This window comes from Haemorhous mexicanus, chromosome 1, assembly GCF_027477595.1.
Source record: "Haemorhous mexicanus isolate bHaeMex1 chromosome 1, bHaeMex1.pri, whole genome shotgun sequence".
Taxonomy (NCBI): domain Eukaryota; kingdom Metazoa; phylum Chordata; class Aves; order Passeriformes; family Fringillidae; genus Haemorhous; species Haemorhous mexicanus.
Genome location: NC_082341.1, coordinates 42,772,838 through 42,792,148, shown reverse-complemented (window position 1 = coordinate 42,792,148; position 19,311 = coordinate 42,772,838). Strand labels below are relative to the sequence as shown.

The following is a 19,311-nucleotide window of genomic DNA, read 5'->3' as shown; positions in this document are numbered from 1 at the left end:
GTCTCCCCCCTTCTCTCCTGTCCCCTTCAGCGCCCTGCTCCCCCCTCCCGTTCCCTGCTGCCCTTCCGCACCCGTCTCCTCCTTTCCCGCGCCCGTCTTTCCTCTCCACGAGTGTTTTCCCCACAGAGGTCCCGCCCGGGAGGAAGGGGAAGGTGGGTGCTGGCGGGGAGGGGGTTTGAGCGAGGCAGGCCAAGGCGAAGGAACAGCTTTAGAAAGTTTGCCATTAATCGCTCGGAAGCATAAAGAGTTCCCCCCGTAAGGGGGTGGCTTTGCCATCTTGTTTTGTTCTCTTTGTGGCAATTAACCGCAGGACAGGTCCCCCCGCAGGCCCGGCCTGGAGAGGCAGCCGGAGCATCCAGAGTTGAGTTTCTAACTGGGTGTTTTCCTGATGAAGCAATGTGTATCCCAGAAGAGCTCTCCCTGGCTGTCCCGACTCCAGCCAGCTGTAATAAATCACTATCCCAGGAAAGCAAGCAGAAGGGACTCAGACACTGACAGCAATGCCTAATAAATGCAAGATAAATCCTGAGCTAGATTGTTTTGAAGAGGAACTCATTGTATTGCTGTACTTGAATTCTGTGGGGCAAGAAATCTGAGCAAAACTAGTCCAGTTTTTATTACTAAAATGACCAGTAAACCATCAAGAGTGAATGTAAAGAATACTAAACTTATAATTCAGTAGTTTTCTATGAAAGTGGGGAATTTATACAAAAAACAGTAGGATAATTTGGTTTATGATGCACAAATATAGGCCTGGTCTCATTGCCCATATTCATACACCACAAATAGTAATTTTAGTGATACTGGTCACCCAAGTGCCTGACCCTCTGTGAATTAAACCCAAACTATATCCAGGTGGAAATATACTGTATTTCTAGAATGGAAACTGCTTCAATAACCAATTTCCTAAGGGATTGCAAAGCCAAAGGTCTTCAGACTACAACTGGAAGCATGCAGTTTTATTTCAGAAGATCTTTCTGAATGCTCTGTTTTCCATCTGTGTCTTTTAAATGAGATTTCTTCATTGTCTTGTTATATTTTTCCCCTAACCGTTGTTCTGGAATGATTTATCTGGGATCCAAACATTATATTATTGCCATAATCCTCTTCACACAAACTACAATGAGAGGATTTTGTAGGCTACATTTGTTTCAACCTTCTTAAGATACTTCATTCCTGTACTGAGAAACTGGATTATCCTTTAAAAACACATCTTGAAAACATTTGATTTTTGGGAAAAGAGCTGTGGGTATATTTGGAGGGAAATATGTGCTCTTGATCTAGATGAGGACTAGCCAGGCACGTGATAACAAAATGAAAACAATTAGTTGAGTGATTGTTTAAAGTAACTCTATATTGCTGTGCCTAAGAAAGAAGTCTGGTAGTGATATTCCTTTTAAGTTGGTGACTGTGCTGTTGGAACTCTTGGTCCCGTTTTGGCAAAGACACTGTCTCTTGTACAGCTGGTTTATTTTATTTAGCAAGCTTGCACATAAAGTAGGTGGGAAACAATAGCTAGAAACAGATTGCTCCGATGAAATTGAAGGCTATGATTTGATCTGGCAGTTAAGGCATGAAGATTAAGTCAAGTGTGTCTGATGCTGCTTGTTGTGCTGTCAAAGTAAAACTCAATTAAACACTAACATCCTCTTAATGAGAATTTATTACAAGCCTGGGTTTGGAGTTTTTCTCCTGCAAATGTGTTTTTCATAGTGGAATTATATTTTAAATTTGTTCTGAGGTATTAATTTCATAACTAATGCAGTAATTAAAAGCCTTGATCCTGAATATAATTGCACCTCTTCAGATGCAGGGATGCTGGAGTTGAATGCAGGCTTCTTATAAAAAACAAACACAAGGCAAACCAGCCTATAGCTGTGTGATTTTATTTCAATTTGTCTAAATCCTCTCTCAAGATATTAGAGGTTCTGATAGGCTTTTTTTTCTAGGTGTTTTTTTTTTTATGGCTCACCAGCACAATAGAATAATGAGGGGAAAATACTTTTGACTTAAAATGTTGTCAGTTCAAATGAATACATTAAACAGAGGTGCCTTGGTTGGGAGACAAAGCATTGTACAACAGAGCATAAATACCTAAAACAAGTGTAAGTTTAAGGCCAGTACAGTGCCTCCCCTCACTGATGCTTTCTGTCCACAGTGGCTTTGGACCAGCATGAAGCTGCTGTAGTAAGATCAGCGCCTCTCTCTTTCCTCAGAAGTGAGAGCTGAGATCTCCACCCATGAGGAGCTTTTAGCACAATTGTGGAGGCGAGATAGCTGTTAAAGAAATTACTGAAATATCAGTAAGACTAGATAAGTGGGTGTCATTAAATTGGTGTTTGTCACAGAGGAGTCCTCAGGTTTGCAATTGGTAAGAGCTAAGCAGAGCCCAGGGTTTTGGAAGTTGTTACTCTTTTGAGTTTGATTGGTGCAGTTTTACACTTGCCTGTAAAACCAAGTGCCACTCAAAGCCTGGGGTTTGGAGAAGTCTGTTTTTGGTGTTCAAGTACAAGATCTAGAACCTTATTTCCATTTTAAAAAGGAAGCTCAGAATATGGTGCCACCACATGACTGAGTTGCTACTTGTAGACACAAGGTGCTGGTGTGTTATTCCACCCTGCTGTAAACACTAGTGTGTGTTTAACCATTCCCTATAATCACAGTAAATGTATGGTAGCTCTTTGCAGGGCACATTGATGCTTCTGGAGACTCTAACAAATGTAATCACAATTGTTTTCCTCTTTAGATGATTTTAAGCCAGCATCAATTGATACGTCTTGTGAGGGGGATCTCCAAGTGGGTAAAGGAGATGACGTTACCATCACTTTGCCACATATTCCAGTAAGTCTCTTATATATGTGCATGTGCCCCTGTTTTCTCTCCAACAGATTGGCAGTGTTGTTACAGTGTAATGTAAATGTGTAAATGCTATTTTCACTTTCTTTATTAATACCAGGGGTTCAATATTCAAGCAGCCGGACTTGTAGTTTGTTACTTTAGGAAAGGACTATACAGTTGGCTCTTTGTAAGGGGCTATATTTGTAAGGTTGTCAAATTGTTCTTTACTTCTGATTCCTTCCTTCCTACTCTTCCTTGAAAGGCAAGGAGACTTTTACTATTATCTGAAGCTATGAACCTGGTTTCCGTCCATTTTTAGCGCTGTGTCTTGCTGAAGAAGAGCAGTGTAACTCAGGCTTCAGTCAAGGTTGGATGTTCAGAACCCACAGGCAAGACCTGTAAGCCTGCTCCTGCCCTTACTCAGTCGTGTATGGATAGGGCATAGAGGGTTCCCTGCCTTTAGCTTTATCAGTGGAAGCAAGGAGACAGTCCTGGTTAAGTGGCCATGAAGTAGTTTCTCATCGACTTACTTCCCTAATGATGCCATAAAGATCTACTGTGTGAGGATGTTGGTCAAACAGCAATAAAACAAGTGATCAATCTGTTTATAGGTGCAGCTGGTTTGTCATTGAAGATTCAGTGGTTTCCTTACCAAAACAAAAGAAAGTGCTTGTGTGCTGGAACTGGATTTGTTTATTAGCTGAAGTTAATGCTATGTGTCAAGCCAATAAACCAGAATTCACAGACATCAATGGGTCTGGTAGCTGCAGGGGGGCACCAGTCAGTTTGGAAGCCTGTGTCAGATCCTTTTGGTATTGTTCTTCCCAGCACGCCCCTGGTTTTAATTGGTAGGTGATGGTACTGTGATAGTTCTCACTGAATGAAGCTGTAGCCTGCTTCACCCTGATCCTGTTCATTATATGGCTTTGGTCACCTTCAGTGCTGCAGGAGGTCACATACTCCTTTGTGTGAGTTTTTGTCTGTAGAAATGATGAGCATGGTAGTGCTATTGGAGAGCAGGTAAGAGCACAACTAACAGCAGCATTCATCTTGGATCAGTTGGAAACAGAGTTGCTCATTAATTTTTTGTGTTGAGTGGCATCACTTGTAATGTTCCTTTCCAAATCTCTGTGCTGAGGAGCTTAATTTGATTATCTTCCCCTCAGTATGAGCAGCCTTGAGCTTATGGTATGCTGCAAAGGCTGAGGCAGCCAAGCCACTTTGTGTATGTTGCTCCAAGGCAGTGCTGCCTGTGTTCTCGACAGAGAGCTGGAAAACACTTGGCATACTGGAAAAGAATGAGAGGTTTTAAGATTGTTTCATCCTGACAGGTTTCACTGAATTTCTTGGATGCTGCTTTGCTTCCCAGTTGTCCAACAATTGGATAGGATTCAAATTCTGAATTGAGGTTTTCTTTTTGAAACTGCCTAATGCCTGAGAATATCTCTGATAATTTGTTTGGTGGAAATATTGTGATGTCTCTCGGAGCTTGGATAAATTGAAATCCTATTTCGACATGTGGATTTAGTACTTGGACTTTAATACTTGAAAAACAATCTGGATTGGAAAAGAGAAAATTTCTGCTTGTTAGAGTACTACAGAAGAAGATCATAGACTATCATGAGTTGGAAGGGTCCCCACAAGGATCATCAAAATCCAGCTCCTTACCCTGCACAGAACAATCCCAAGAATTACATCATGTGCCTGAGAGCATTGTCCAAGTGCTTCTTGAACTCTGTCAGGCAAAAAACCCTCACAGGTGAAAACAATTCTGTCCTGTAATCAGCAAAATCTGTAAGGCACTGTTACTTAGGCACTAACATAAACCCTAAACATTTAGTTTTAAGTAGAAGAGTGGGACTTAATTTGCTTAAGCACTTACACTTCTACATATTGTTTAGCCAAAATCACAGTCTTTGCTGCTTTAGGAGGCTTCTGGGTAGCAGAATGATAGCCAGCAAACTTTGATCAATTTTCGTTATGTTTGTGCATTAGACGTTTCCTGGCTTAGTTGCCAACAGCAAGCAGGATTTGACTTTAAGCTTTCTTTTTACTCTCTTAAATGTTGCTTTCCTCTCTTAAACGTAGGAATGATAAAAATGTAACATGCCTTTGAAGACTAGACTTTCTTAAGACATCCTTTCTGAATCTCTCTCAATTTGTCTTTGTTAGGAACTCAGATTTTTCACACTTACTGTTCAGAACCTATTTTAAATTCAAATATATTCTATCTGTGAACAACATGGAGAATAGGAATTGCTTTCTGAGTAGTTAAAATGTGATTGTTCATTTTTGTTACTCAGAATAATATATAGGAGAGTGCAGGGTTTTTTCATACGCTCCCTGATTTCTGTTGCTTTCCTACAGTATGTGTAAAGATGCATATGAATAAACTTTTAATTTTAAAAACACATTCTTTTATACAGTATCTACACATTACAGAGAAGCCTAAGGATGTTTTATAGTTGAGAACATAACCCCTTGAGTAACAGCTTTTTGACATGGCCAGGTGTGTATCCATTCTATTACATGCAGATGGATCATGGATTCAGCTGGCTGTAATCTCAAAACCAGGCGTATGGGCCAGGTTGTGCAAGGATGCAGTAGAGCTGAGCTTAATCTCAGCATTACCAGTTAGCCAGTGTGCACCACCACATGAGTTTCTTGTCTTTTTTGCTTCTCAGTCCAAGCCTTTAGACTTTTAAGGTTCTGTGTAGCGTTGTGTGGACTTGGGGACTTTCTGGAAGGCATCCAAATACCCCATTTGCCTTTGAGAAGACATTTCATTATAATTGCATGGGCATATGCATGCTAATCTGACTTTGAAGAAGGCAGCTGCTCTTAACATAGTTTGTAAGTGACAGTTGCTTGTAATCCACTGTGAAAATACTGCCATATCTATTTATGTAAAATGTGTGGTGCAGTTTAAATTCTTTTTCAATTGACCACATATTTCCTTGGGCAACAGTTCTGCTGCACAAATAATTAGAACTTTATTTCTTATCCAAACTCATGATTTCCAGGGCAGAAACATCAAGAAGATTTCTGATACTTGTCAGGGACAGCTATGCAAATTTAGTTATGCTGCCATTTTGGGAATGAGAACTGTAAATAAAGTCAGGCATGGCGAAGATGTTTTGTCACAACAGGGACACTTAAAATGATGAAAGGCATAATATTGCTATGAGGAAATGTCTGGTCTACTGCACATTTTCTCTGTATTTCTCTCTTCATGAATGAATATTTTCTGTAGGTACTAAACATTAAGTGCTTAACCTCTTTTTCAGAACAAAACATACATTCTTTCCTCTTAGTATTCATAAATTTTTGGACAGGATAATATAACCAAACGAATATGTGCTCTTTGTTTGTACCAGGGTTCAACTCCACCAATGACTGTCTTTAAAGGAAATAAAAGGCCGTATCAGAAGGACTGTGTGCTTATTATCAATCATGACACTGGGGAATATGTGCTGGAAAAACTTAGTAGCAGCATTCAAGTCAAGAAAACAAGGTAAAGCTGGGAACAGGGTTAATTGATAGGATTAATTATTGCTGAAGTTTCATATTAAAACTGGGTTTTGAAACAGAACTCTCTTATTTTGTAGTGATGTTTAATTACTAAACCTGAGCTTTACATGGCCAATTATCATGCCTAAAAATGCAAATAGGAATGTGAATCCGAGAGTAAAGAATTTGTAAATTCTCCACAGCTGAAATGACATAATTATAGTTTTCAGTGAAGTACCTGTGATGATTTGAGGCTTTAGATGCTGGCTGAAGGATGGGATGTGCTTCAAGAATCTCTAGTTAGCCAAAAAAACCCCATGAAAATATTAGATTGTCAAAAGGATTACTGGACTTCCTAGGTTTGTTCCCTACAGCTTCCTGTGGGAGTCAGGACATTTCAATAACATAATCTTAGGGAACAAGAAACACTCATTCTCATATTGGATAAGCAATATATTAAGTGAAACACAAGTACAAAGCCTCCAGCTGGTGAAGGTGGGCAGAGCTGTAGAAATAATGGTTATGGTGTTTTACCTAGAAGAATTGATGGAGCCAGAAATCCTTTCTGACCCAATACTCTTCTGCACAAATGCTACAAAGTATGCAGCTGGAAAGTTTTAGCAGTCCTACTGCTCTGAAAGTACCTGAAGTGTCTGGATCTTTCAGCATCACTGAACCACAGGGTGAGACATAAAGAGAAAGCAGTCATTCGAATATCTTGTGGAGAAAAAACTCTTAAATAAGTTTAGAAGTTTTACATTAAAAATCACTTTGTTGCAGTCTAGAGCCCTTAGCTGCTAAAACTGCTAGAAATGTGGGTAGCAGCTCATTGGTAGTTGGCTGGGTGTTTGCCAGGAGCACCTTGAGTTCAAGGTAAATGGACTGTAACACTCCTCTGAGTCAGTGATTTGAAAACTCATCCACGTAGTATTCATCTTGTCCAGTGGATGTGAGCACATCAGAGATGAGATTGGAATTCTCAATTTCAGTTCTGCTGGATTTTGTCTGGGTGAAGCTTAAGTCAGAAGGGAGCAAATAAGTGCAGGAGGGCCTGAGTTCTGTGAGATGTTTGGTTACACTGAGTTCTGAGTCTCGTGTGGGTAAAAATACTTCAAATTTTCTCAGGTAGTGAAAAGGTTGGGGGTCCCTGTTTTGATGAATAGTGCTTTGCAAAGTCATTGATTTTCTAGATCAGAAGTGCCTTTTATTTTCCATGGCTGCTCTGATCTTTAACAACCTGTTGACACTGTGGGAACAGGGCTTTTAGTGTTAATACCTTGATGGCATTCACAGGGGTGTAAGTGAACTTACTCCACATAAAACCATCTGTAGTTCCAAGAGCATAATTAATACTGGAAATCTTTGACTTTTGCCTTCCACTTGATACAGTGAGTATCTTCCCAACTCCTCACTTCTGCTGCAGATAAGCTGCATTAATGTGGTATCCAACAGCTGCATGTCACTGATGAATGAAGAGGGGGTTCTGTGTGAGGCTGAATCTAGAGTTCACTGAGGCACAGAGTTATCCCAGTAAACGCTCCATGTACCAGCTCTCCTACCACAGGTGGTTTAGGTGAATCCCCAGGAAGTTCAACATGGGCTGGTTTAACTTATCTCGCATTATGGGATTAGTTTCCAGACATGAAGTGTAAAACTGCTGAGCTGGGACCCTCCTAGAACAGAAACTGAGCTCTAATATCCACAACGTGCTTCTGTGCTGCACTGCACAAAGCCATAACCCCAAAGGCTTTGCTATTATGCAATAAATTCACCACACCCTTTAGCCTTACTATGGCGTACTGTAAAGGAACCTACTTGGGGTTTGTGGTTGGTTTTTTTGGGTTTCTTTTTCTGCCAAGGATATTGACTGTTCTGCAATCTCAATCACATCAGAAGTTCAGTAAAAGGCAGAAATACCTGGTTTGAACTGAACAGATTGGCATAGTGTTATTCTAGAGACTATTTTCCACTAAGGAAACAGCTTAAACTGTTTTGAAGAGCTAACAGCAAATGGATACAACCCAGGAATTAAATGCTTGTATGCTGCATTTAGCAGTAAGAGTGATTACTCTAGCCAAGTTGACCTCTAAGAGAGTTCAGTTTGAGATGATTTAATTGCAAGTGAGAAAATTGTTTCTTTTGCTGTGGCTGTTTTAAGCAGGATTTTGTTGTGAATGGATTTGTAGTTACTTTAAATTACTATGATTGATCATTCTTTTTTAAAAAAATACAACTACTAATTGCTAAATTAAAGCCTTCATTGTTGTTCAGGTAGAGAATTTGGCATCACTGAACCACATCTGGATTTGAAAATACATTTTTTAAGGGTGTTGCAGTGTAGTTGTATATGTTTCTTTGTTATTAAAAGTGTCGCATACAAAAAGCTGTAATTCAGTCTTCATCCTTGTAAAACAAATTAGAGATCTGTACAAAAGGAAGTCACAGATGATGCATTAGCATAAGGATATTGAAAAAGCTGGACATAGTTGCACAGTACCGCTAAATGTGTCTGCTTGTTTCTTCAGAGCAGAGGGCAGCAGCAAGATCCAAGCCCGAATAGAGCAACAGTCTGCCCGAGCATCTCAGCCTCCTCCACAGTTCAGAGCCCCAACCAAGCCAGCAGTTGGACCTAAAACTTCTCCTTTGAAGGATAATCCTTCACCAGAGCCCCAGCTGGATGATATTAAGAGAGGTAAAGAAGGGTTTGTAGTTTTTTTATCTTTCTTCTTTCTAATAAAAACTGTGGCGGTGCAATTTCTAAAAACATTCAGGGACTAAAAGATGGTACTTGACAGCTGTGTTGACTTCTTTATATCTTGTTTCTTTATTCATCTTAGTAAAGTGATTATTTATTCTCTTCTACTAGAATAGATATTTATATTGCCATCCATCTTCTCTGGCATGAGAAAACTTCCTCCTTCTGGATAATTTTTTCTCTTCCAAGCTATTTTTCTGTTTGGGAAAGAAGAAAAAAATTATTGTGAATTCAGAAACCTGTAGCTCAGCGCTGGACCAATTGCACAGGTGTCTTAGGCCACCACAGCAGCAATAACAAAGTGTAATGGTCCAAGGTCTCCTTACGCAGTCAAGTCACTTGGAGAAAGTTACCCTGCACTGAGTAAGGCTGGTGGGATGGAGGGGCTAGGCAGCTGTGTTCCCAGTACCAGACAAGCTTGCACCACGCCAAGCAGTGCTAGTAGGGGAGGAATGAGAGAGTGAACAAACCTGCAGCTTACCCTCTTCCACAGCCACTCCTTTGCAGCTTTGACACACATGCCATATGGCTGCTAAACCTCTATTTTAAAAATATCTTAAAGGAATTGACTCACCTCATTCTTCTGCTTAGGCAGAGCTTTGTCTTAGTGTTCTGCTGCAGGTAGGAAGCTTTCTTTGCCCATGCCCTTTTTTTGTTACTGATGTAATACCTGTTTTTGCTGTGGGTGATACAGTCATGATAAGGAAGACTTTAGATTTTTGTTTGGCTCTTCTCTGGCACCAACACCAGACACAATTATTTTATTTTAAGCTTGTTCTTTCTGTCTGCTTTTTTTTTTTCTGGGTTTCTTTCTCTTTTTTCTCTGTCCCATATAGCTATTTTTGTCTGTAGACTTAGCCTATGTTAATTGCCCAGATGAAGTTAATTACTGAGCAGGGTATTTTTTCAGTTCATGGTAATCACTAGGTGACATTTTTGCTGCTAAGCTGTGTATTTGCATAGGTGCTGACTGGTGTCACTTTTCTGCAGCAGTAGTGTTTTCAATATTTGGATGCTGGTCAGCAGCCAGAATCAACATCTGAGAGATTCTGTTAACTACACTGTTTTTTTTATTTTCTGTATAATAGGTAAGGAAAAAGATTATAGGTGATATATCAATTTTTTAAAATCAAATCAGTTGTGGATTTTAAATGTCTTTTCCTGTAGGGTGTAATAAGTTACTTAACCTTTGGGGCACTCTTTTGTATATGTACAGCAATTTGTAAAGGTTGTATTACAGTAAAATAATTACATTTGTCTGGGGTGATGCCTATTCTAAAAGATCATTTTCTAGTGGTCTGAAGTATAAGTCACATTTTTCAGAGCTATCCTAATTTTTTTTTTTGCTACCTGATAATCTTTTATATGAAAGTACCTCCAAATAAATAACCTGTGGGGTTTTGTTTCCAAAATCAAGAGTTAGAGTTGTACTAAAAATAGGACTTTAATTTGGTGCTTTTTAGGAGGAGTTGTACAAAGCCCCAGAAGAGCGAAAAGCCTGGCTAGAGGTGTTTTTGCTTATAGTGTATAACTTTTTCCAGCACTGATGATCTAGAGTGTCAGCATTGCTAAACCATTTATATCATAAGAACCTACTTTAAAAAGGTAGAATTAAAACGGCCCCATTCCACAATGAAATATAGACAATGACCTGTAAAAGCTGTAAGGTAGTCTGCAATCCTGTTGTCTTCCCTTAATGTGTGTTTTTATGAACACAAACTTGTAAGTTCTGAAGGGCATGTGTTCTTTCCATTCAAGTAGTGGTTTTAGTTTTGGTTGAAGTACTTCCTCTGTATGAAAGAAAGATAAACAGAAAGCTGAAATTCTGTGGGTTTTGTTTAATGAACACAGCACAGAACTTAAAATTCCCAAAGGAGCTTCTTGCAAGGATCTCTGGCACTTTGACAGCCTCTTGCTTCCAGTATGCCCTACTTAAGGGTGTGGTGAGACACACAGCCCTCATGATGTTTAACAGTAGTTTTAAGGTAACCTCAGTGCAGGTTTCTGCTTTCTCTGGCACCCTCAGCTGTACATTTCCACCCCTTCCTTACAGATGAGCTGGAAATGAACTTTCAGGTAGGTCAGTTCTGTCCCACTACACAGCTGTCCAAACAGCAGTGTCTGAGGACAGAGTCAGAGCATCTGGGAATTGAACCACTCCCTTCCTTCATGGACAGAGGCTTTTGGGAGGCTGTGTCGAGAGTTTTGCACAAGTGAAGTCCTTTCCTCTTCAAGCTTCTATATTGTCCTCGTGCTGGAAGGGAGCATAGGAGAGGGGAGGAGTTTGTTCCATTGAACACTCAGCTATCTCTGGTGCTGTCTCATTAAGCTGTGAACATTTGCACACATATACCACCATACTGCCATTTATTTCCACAAAATAATTGACATTTATCAGACCAATTTGACCACAGCAGAAATGTTTTCAACAGCATTGACATAATTACGGCATGCAACATATTGATATATGTCAATAATACTGAAAAATTACAGCATGCAATAATATTGACATGATTACAACATTTGAGAAAAAAATCCCACAGAAACATATTTCAGGTTTGAAGACTCAGTGCTTAAAAATCTGAGCAGATTTTATTTACCTGGAATGTAGCCGTGGTATGTAAAGATTATGCCATAGCACTGTTTGTCTCTCAAGAACACCTCAGTCAAATTTTCTGCACATCAGTATAAAATACTGCCTCTTCTAGCTGCCATCTCCACCTGCTCAGGGTGCCAGTATCAAGTTGATTTCTCGACCTTGCATTCTATTATTACCAGTAAGTGTTCTGCTATAGGCATTCAAACTTAACCCTCCCTAAAGCTAAATTACTTTTTTCTGGCAGTCCTTGGTATTTTTGCAGTCTAAGGTGAAGGCTTTAGTTAAAAAATCTGCACAACCTGTTGGAATTGAGAGAAGAAGTAGGAACAGTTAAACGCTCTTATGGTATTTGATACTGAATATATACAGAAGACAGCCCTGTTGAGAAAGGCTGTTCTGTTTGGATAATGATTTGTGACCTTGAATTTATTTTTTTTACTCTAAAACCTGCATTGCCTGCCAGTGTAAAATGGTCATTTTGACTTCTTGAAAGAAATCTTACAGCTGTAACATGAAATGTAGTGAAGGTAAGGTTCCCAAAGCAGTGTCAGCCTTTTCAGATGATGTAGACTCAATTAAGGCAAGTGCTCAAAACTGTACTGTATGGAAAGCTTTTTTAAAAGTAACTGCTGCACATCCTGACTCTTGTCATCTTTTAAACTGCAAAGGTGCATCGACATGAGGTGTTTGATCTTACGGCGCAGAAAGATCTAGGAAAGGTCAAATTCTTTCGTTGTTCAGCTTAGAATATATGTGCACATGCACACACGGCTATTTTAATTGGAAGCACCATGAGTAAATGTTTAACCCACGTCTTCAGTACCTATAGCTGTACTAAGCATAGCAGTCAAATGGGAAAATGCAAATCAAACCATTGTATAGCAGCTGTGTTTTTCCTATAAAGCTTTGATGTCATCATTGGCTTAGTCACTGACAGTGTAAGACAAGAGTGTTTTGAACAGAATTCCTTAGTGGTCCTGCTGAGTTTCTCTTGACAGACTTCTAGTGGTGCTGCAGCCACCAGAACATTCGTGAAAACAATTGCTTTTCTCTCATCTGCTCAGACAAGGTGTTTAAAATTCTGGGCTTAAGGAACAAGAGACTACAGAGGTCTGGGGGGAAGCTGTCAGCCTGTGAGGCAAAAGTTGATCAGAAGATGGGCTCTGACCAAGTTTCTACCCATAACCAGTGTCACTGATAACAGCCTTAACTTCCCAGTCCTTGAAGCTTGTGATACTGGTTCTGTTTTGCCTTTTCTTGCCTCTGTTCAGCATAGTGGGCTTTAGCACTACTTCCAAGGCATTCTCTCATTCCTTTCTCATACCCAAGCTTCTTTTATGGGCTCTTAGTTTTTTGCCTCACCAGCAGAAACCTCCCATTCTTCATTCTCACACTAATCTCCAATTCTGTTTAAAATTGGCCGGGCTAATCTTCCTTTCCCGTTGGTCAGACAGCATCACTTCCTTCAGTGATCTCCTCACCTACTGTATCGAGTCCACACTTCTTGCTTGGGTTTTTTTTTTTTTTGCCTAGATCTCTGCAGTGTGTTTTTGTTTGAACTTTTCCCTCTCACCACCAATGCCTAAGGTCACCTCACTTTCTTCACTCTATTTTACATATGGGCTCTATGTTCTCAGTCCCTGTGCCAACATTCTTCCATTCCAGCCACAGAGTCCAGCTTTGTAGTGGTACATGTGTAATTCTCAGGCACTTGTCCTGTGTTAGACTTGTCTGTTGTATCTTTTTGCACTATGAATTGTGATAGGTGATTGTGCTTGCTGCAATCCAAGATATCCTAACAATGTATTATAATCACTGTAATATGCAACTCCATCACTAGAAGAATATAGAAATTTTACATCATTAAGCTGGGAGGAAAAAAGTTTAAACCTGGGCATTTCAAAGAGAAAGTACCCTTATTCCTGGTTACCTTTCCTTTAGCTTTCCCCTGTTAATTTCCTAGCCTTAAATACAAGGAACAATTATTATTTGAAAGCATTAATATGAGGCTGAGAGCAGTGATTCACAGATGCCCATTGTTTGTGTATCAGACTCCAGGCCTGAAATGTATTTTTAAAGCCTGCAAGACTGTGTTGAGAGGCAGTAAGGGAGAAAGATATTACAGTACAAAGTAGTATCTGCTGTTGGCCAGTTGAATCAATATATGACTCTGTTGAATCCTATTTTCTTTCTCTTCCAGTGGTCTCTTATGCTAAGTCTTCAAGCTGAAAGAGTAGGTTTTACCTGGCACACTGGTTTAAACTACAGAGAACACAGATGGTGTAGGCAAAGATCTAGATTTAGGAAATAAATTGGAGAAACAGTACTGCTATCCTTAAATACCCAGCTGGAGTATAACCATAGCACTTGAAATTGAGCTCTAAACCTTGAAAGTGAAAAATAGTGATTTTAAATCTGGCAAAAGAAAACACAGTTTCTCAAACTATTACATGCTAAGCTAGAAGAATTCTCTCCAGCAAATACTGCAGAGGCTGAAAATTTAGCTGTTACTCTTTATTTTAGACTTTTAATGTTTTCTAAAGTTTAGAAAACTTTAGCTGTTACTCTTTTATTTTTATTGGGCTATTTTTTAGCCCAAGGAAAATGAGTCTTATTAAAAAGGGACTTGTGACATGCATCTGACCTAACATGAATTACTCCTGTCATCAGTTCTCCACTTGTTAGGTAGGGGTGATAATACCTCATCTCTCCCTTCTTTCATTCTTGTCCCTTTAATCTGAGTTTCCAGGACAAGCACTGAGTTCTAACCCTGTGGGTATAGTACTGCTAGCACAACAAAAGCCTGAATTTTGAGGGTTTCACATCCCATGCTTAATATATGTGTGGATGTTGTTCTCTCATGGAAACCTGCCAAGATGAACTGAGTCATTAGATACTCAGCCACGTGGGTGGATACAAAGGAGTTGTCCTCTACTACTGTTCAGGCCACTTATAATTATGACAAATTTAACAATATTGTATAATTTGGGGTGACATACTTTAATAGCTCTTTAGTAACCAGTCATTCAGCCAACACTACCTGTTGCTGATGAGGCTGTTGTGGTGCTGTCATGAAGTTCCAGTGTTTTTTTGCATTGGAAACCCTAAAGTGGGCAGTGTCTTGAGTTGTATAACTTCCTAGTTTCATTATTTCCTGGCTACTTGTAAGCTTTATAGCAGGTTATGGTATTTTTGCCACTCCCCAGTATGTGAAAATTCCCAGCTATTCTCATCTGTCCTACTGCAAAGTTATTTGATGTCATCCATCTGGTTCTGAAGTTTGTTTACAATGGGCTGTGTGACTGTGCTGAAGCAGTTTCATACATTATCTGAAGTCAAGACAGTTTCTGTTGTGATCATTTGCTCATGTGCATGTACCCACCCCCAACACATAGTTTTTTTGTGATTTCCAAAAGCCTAAATGTCGCCAGCATCTAACAATTCAGATTTAGATTTCCTCGATCAGCTAATGTGCTTACTTTTTGTGTGCATACTCTTTGTTTGCAGACCATAGCCTGTCAGAAATAATGAAGCTGAAAGTGCTTTCAGGAGTGTGAAGTATATAAAGAATATTGTGGAAGTGAAGGTTTTATGATAGTAACCTATGCTGTTGCTTCTTTAAATTTAACTGCAGCAATAAGTAAAAAAGTTTTCAGGATTTTTTTTGTTTGCCTTCCTGTCTCGATCTTTCATGTGAAATATTTTGGTGTGATAAACTATACTTGACAAAACCATTGCATTTGCACATTCTTTTCCAAAATTCCATGGGGCCCTGTTTATGGTATCAATCAGATGAATTCTCTTTTATTTCAGAGCTGAGAGCAGAGGTTGAAATTATTGAGCAGATGAGCAGCAGCAGTGGAAGCAGCTCATCGGATTCAGAGAGCTCATCTGGGAGTGAAGATGAAAGCTCCAGCAGCGAGGGGGAAGAGCCAGCACATGTTTCCCCTTCCCAGCCACCACACCAGCAGTATAACAACAGGAATGCTGTTGCTAATGGCACCAGCAGGCCACAAGGAAGCAATCAGCTCATGAACACGCTCCGTAAGTAAATGCTTGTGTCTTACCACTGGTGAAAGCTGATTATGACCACTCATTTACTTAGCATGATAGGCTAACTTCATGAAATGCCTTTTGCCAAATAGTAGTTCCAGGGAGCTGCACTGGCTGAAATACATGGGCAGATTTTATGAACAGGGGGCTGAGACTTGTCTGAAGGTGTGGAGAGCCTGTGGGCATCAGTGCAGTGGCCCCCATTGTCCCTGTTGGGTCTTGATTCAGGCCTCCAAGTAGCCACTGGTGTGGGAGGATCAGGTGCACTGGAGGATGGGAATTATTTTCATGTGCATACACAGATTAAATGGAAATAGTGGGGTTGACACGTGTCAGCTAAGGTCTGTAAAGAACTGCGAACAGCTCAAGGCTGTCCTGGTTTCCTAAGTGCAGTCTCTGTGGTCTTCAGTATTACTTTATCAGCATATTTATTGTGTTGGTCACAGCTGTATTTTCACAAATACCACATTTTGAAGGGAAATTTAAATTAAAATTATGTTCAAATATTGCAGCTATGGTATTGCAAGCATTGAATCAGTACAAGCTCACTTCACCCTTTAAAAAGTGTCAGGAACATTTTTAAAGCACAGTTCTGTCCCATGAGACTCTCTCTGGGGACATGGTGTGCATCTGTGTTGCTCTTTCCTTATGCTACATCAGGTATCTAACTCCATCGAGTTAGAATATTGAATTTGCAATTGCCATAAATTGTTCTTAATTCCTCCTGAGGCATGTTTGCACACATCTCTTGGCACCCATTCATAGGGAATCAGTGGAGTCTGAATACAGACGTGAGTAAGGTTTCCAGCTTTGAGAAGATAAGTATATTGTACAGACCACACCAAAAAGCCCTGCTGGAAAACTTAGAGGCTTGTCAGTCTTCCTGCCAGTAATGAAGGACTAAGTGAAATCCAAAGTTCAACAAAGCATTAGGACTGTGTCCGTTTTCCTGTTTCTGGTTGTGAGCAGCCTCCTGCCTGCTTCTCCACGACCACAATACTGCATGGGTTTAATGATCTGAAGCCTTTGACTGCAGGAGAATCTGGGAACTACTAGGATAGCTCCTCTCTTCATGCAGTACTTTTTGCCTTTGGATTTAAAATACTTTTGCTGTGGGGATAATCACCCCTAACCCAAGTTCTTGTCTCCTCTGTCTTGTCTCTATGTCTGTTGAATAGATGCCCTGCAACTGTTTTGAGGGGAGGGCAGTGGGAGAATGCTGGAAGAGTTAGCTTCAATTATGAGAACACAAGCATGATTCTTACACCTTTTTATCCCTTCCACCTCACCAAATCATGAGTGCTCTGCAAAACAGGATCAGAGCCAGTAGGTTTCTTCCATATCCTGGCCTTTCATCCTATCTCTGCACTTTGGAGGGCAACCTTTACCTTCACAGCATGTGTCAGTTTAGTTCAGCCTTGAGTTGTGATGGTTTTAACAGTCCTTTTGGTTTATTGACATGTGGAGGCCTTGCCTTGACTACCCAAATGGCCTTACAAAAAAAAAAAAAAAAAAAAGACCTTACACAAAACCCCCTGTTTTTTAAGGGTAAAGAAAGCCAAGGAATTCCCCAATGCCTTGTCCCAGAGCCATATATGGGAGCTTTAGTGGGTGGAGGCTGTGGAATGTTTTCTGCAGCTGCTAGCGTGGAGAGGGCTGTTGTCCCACCAGGGAGCACCTTTGGTGGCTCTGGAGACAAGGATGCTTGGTTTGGCCTGAATCCAGCTATTAGCCCCATGCAGCTCTTGGTGTTCTTAGGCAGTTTCATTAAATGATGTTTGCATTCATTTCATGTGTAATTCTTATTTAAATCTTCCAATGTAAATGTGACTGTTCCTTGGTGTGATTGCTATGAAATGTGAATTAACGCCTACTCACTTGTTGTGTTTTGTTGGTTTTTGTTTTCCATAGGAAATGACTTGCAGTTGAGTGAGTCTGGGAGTGACAGTGATGACTAGAGGCTGAGCTTTTGCTGTTTCTGTTACATATACATGAAGAACTAATTTACCTTGAAGTGATCCTATTGGTTATGAAGAGGAGCTGGCACAGAGATGGTTCCATGTGTGGAATTTTAATAGAAGAAATGCATAGCCCTACAAAATAGCAGATGTTGAGGACTGCTTTACTGTGTGAATTACGTGTATATATTGTGTATATTCTTATTCTGCTAAAGCTTTGAGTACATATGTACAGTGGGTGAGCCAATGTATGTTCCTGTCCATCATCTCTAAGTTTAACATGTAATTATGTGAGGTCATCTAAAAATCTCTTGTTTGTATGGTATGTTCAGCACATCATGACTTTCTTGGGGGACTTTTGTATATAGGGTCAGCATGTGCCTACAGTGACTTTAAAAAAACGTGCAGGAGCTAGTGTGTGCACTGAAGTGGGACTGCCATAAATTAGGTTTCAATACTAAATTGATTTCTTTAGTTTGGGACTTTTTTAATGCCTTTTTATTGCTATTTATGGTTGATTTAATAGACTGACTTTTAAACAGTTGGACAATAGGAATGATTAAACCATGTTAGTCACAAACCTTGCTGCATCAGTGCCTTATATGCAGGTTTTTTAAATAGTGCTTCAGTTCCTGCCACCTTCCCTGTATGGAGCAATACTGAAACCTCCTCAGATTGCTTCTGCAGACAAGAGCTCTGTGTCACATACAGCCTGCTGTGCTCCGAGGGCAGTGAGTCTAGCAAGATAAGGGATACACATCAATCACCTAAACTCATCCAAGTAAGAGTCAGATAGTCATTTTCTTTAGAAACTGAAGGGTCCCATTTAACTGAGACTTTCAGACCTAGTCTTCAGAAATACTTATAATCCCAACTACTAGTGACATTGCAATGCCACAAATGCAAAATATTTGACTTATTGAAATTCCAAGACTAGAGCACTCTTCGCAGTTTCCTAGAGAGTGCAAAAAGAAGAGGTGACAAAACAAGTAGCGATGAAACAGCAGAAGTCTCTCTCCCACCACAGTTGTAAGGTGGACTTTAGTCCATACTGTTCATTGGACGAGACCTCTTTGTGCTTGGCAGGAGTACACAGAACATAAAATATTTGCCAAGGGTGAAATTCACCCCTGTTTAAAGGGTGTTTAAAGGGTGCTTACTTGGATTATTATTAACTTTTTTGCTCAAATGGAAAATGAGTGCCATAGGCAGCCTCTTGTGACTTCTTAAAATCAAAATTCTGCTGACATAGGACAAGTTGCACCTTAGTTGTGGTGTAATCCTGAGGAATGGGAAGCTGAATCAGATGCCTCTCCTTTCTCAGGTGTCTGCTTTGCACTGTTCTCATCTGTCAGTTTGTGTTTTAACTCCTGTTTATTTACTGAGCTCTGTCCTTTTTTTTAACATGTTGAAGAGCAAGGAGACATTTGAAGGGAGATTTTATTAAATGGTTTATTTTTTTGCATTAGATACATATTTAGGCATATTTTTGCATTATTGTACATACATTAAAAATACTTGGTTTTTTTAAAGTGTTTTGTGATGTAGGAATGTATTTTAATGGACAATTATGAAATATACTTGATGAAAAGCCACAA

The 19,311-nt window shown here is 39.9% G+C and overlaps 2 protein-coding genes across 2 annotated transcripts in view; one reads left to right on the top strand and one right to left on the bottom strand.

The window, feature by feature from the left end:
- The window catches only part of METTL6 (methyltransferase 6, tRNA N3-cytidine), a 9,627-nt gene extending 9,532 nt beyond the window's left edge, over positions 1 to 95 (bottom strand). The window contains exon 1 of the mRNA XM_059847340.1: positions 72 to 95. The gene's annotated coding sequence lies outside the window, so the exon portion shown is untranslated. The remainder of the gene's footprint in view (positions 1 to 71) is intronic.
- The window catches only part of EAF1 (ELL associated factor 1), a 19,628-nt gene extending 317 nt beyond the window's left edge, over positions 1 to 19,311 (top strand). Inside the window, exons 2-6 of the mRNA XM_059847352.1 lie at positions 2,747 to 2,841; positions 6,216 to 6,352; positions 8,874 to 9,040; positions 15,516 to 15,746; positions 17,667 to 19,311. Coding sequence (XP_059703335.1) covers positions 2,747 to 2,841; positions 6,216 to 6,352; positions 8,874 to 9,040; positions 15,516 to 15,746; positions 17,667 to 17,713 — 677 coding nt within the window. The 3' untranslated portion in view covers positions 17,714 to 19,311. The remainder of the gene's footprint in view (positions 1 to 2,746; positions 2,842 to 6,215; positions 6,353 to 8,873; positions 9,041 to 15,515; positions 15,747 to 17,666) is intronic.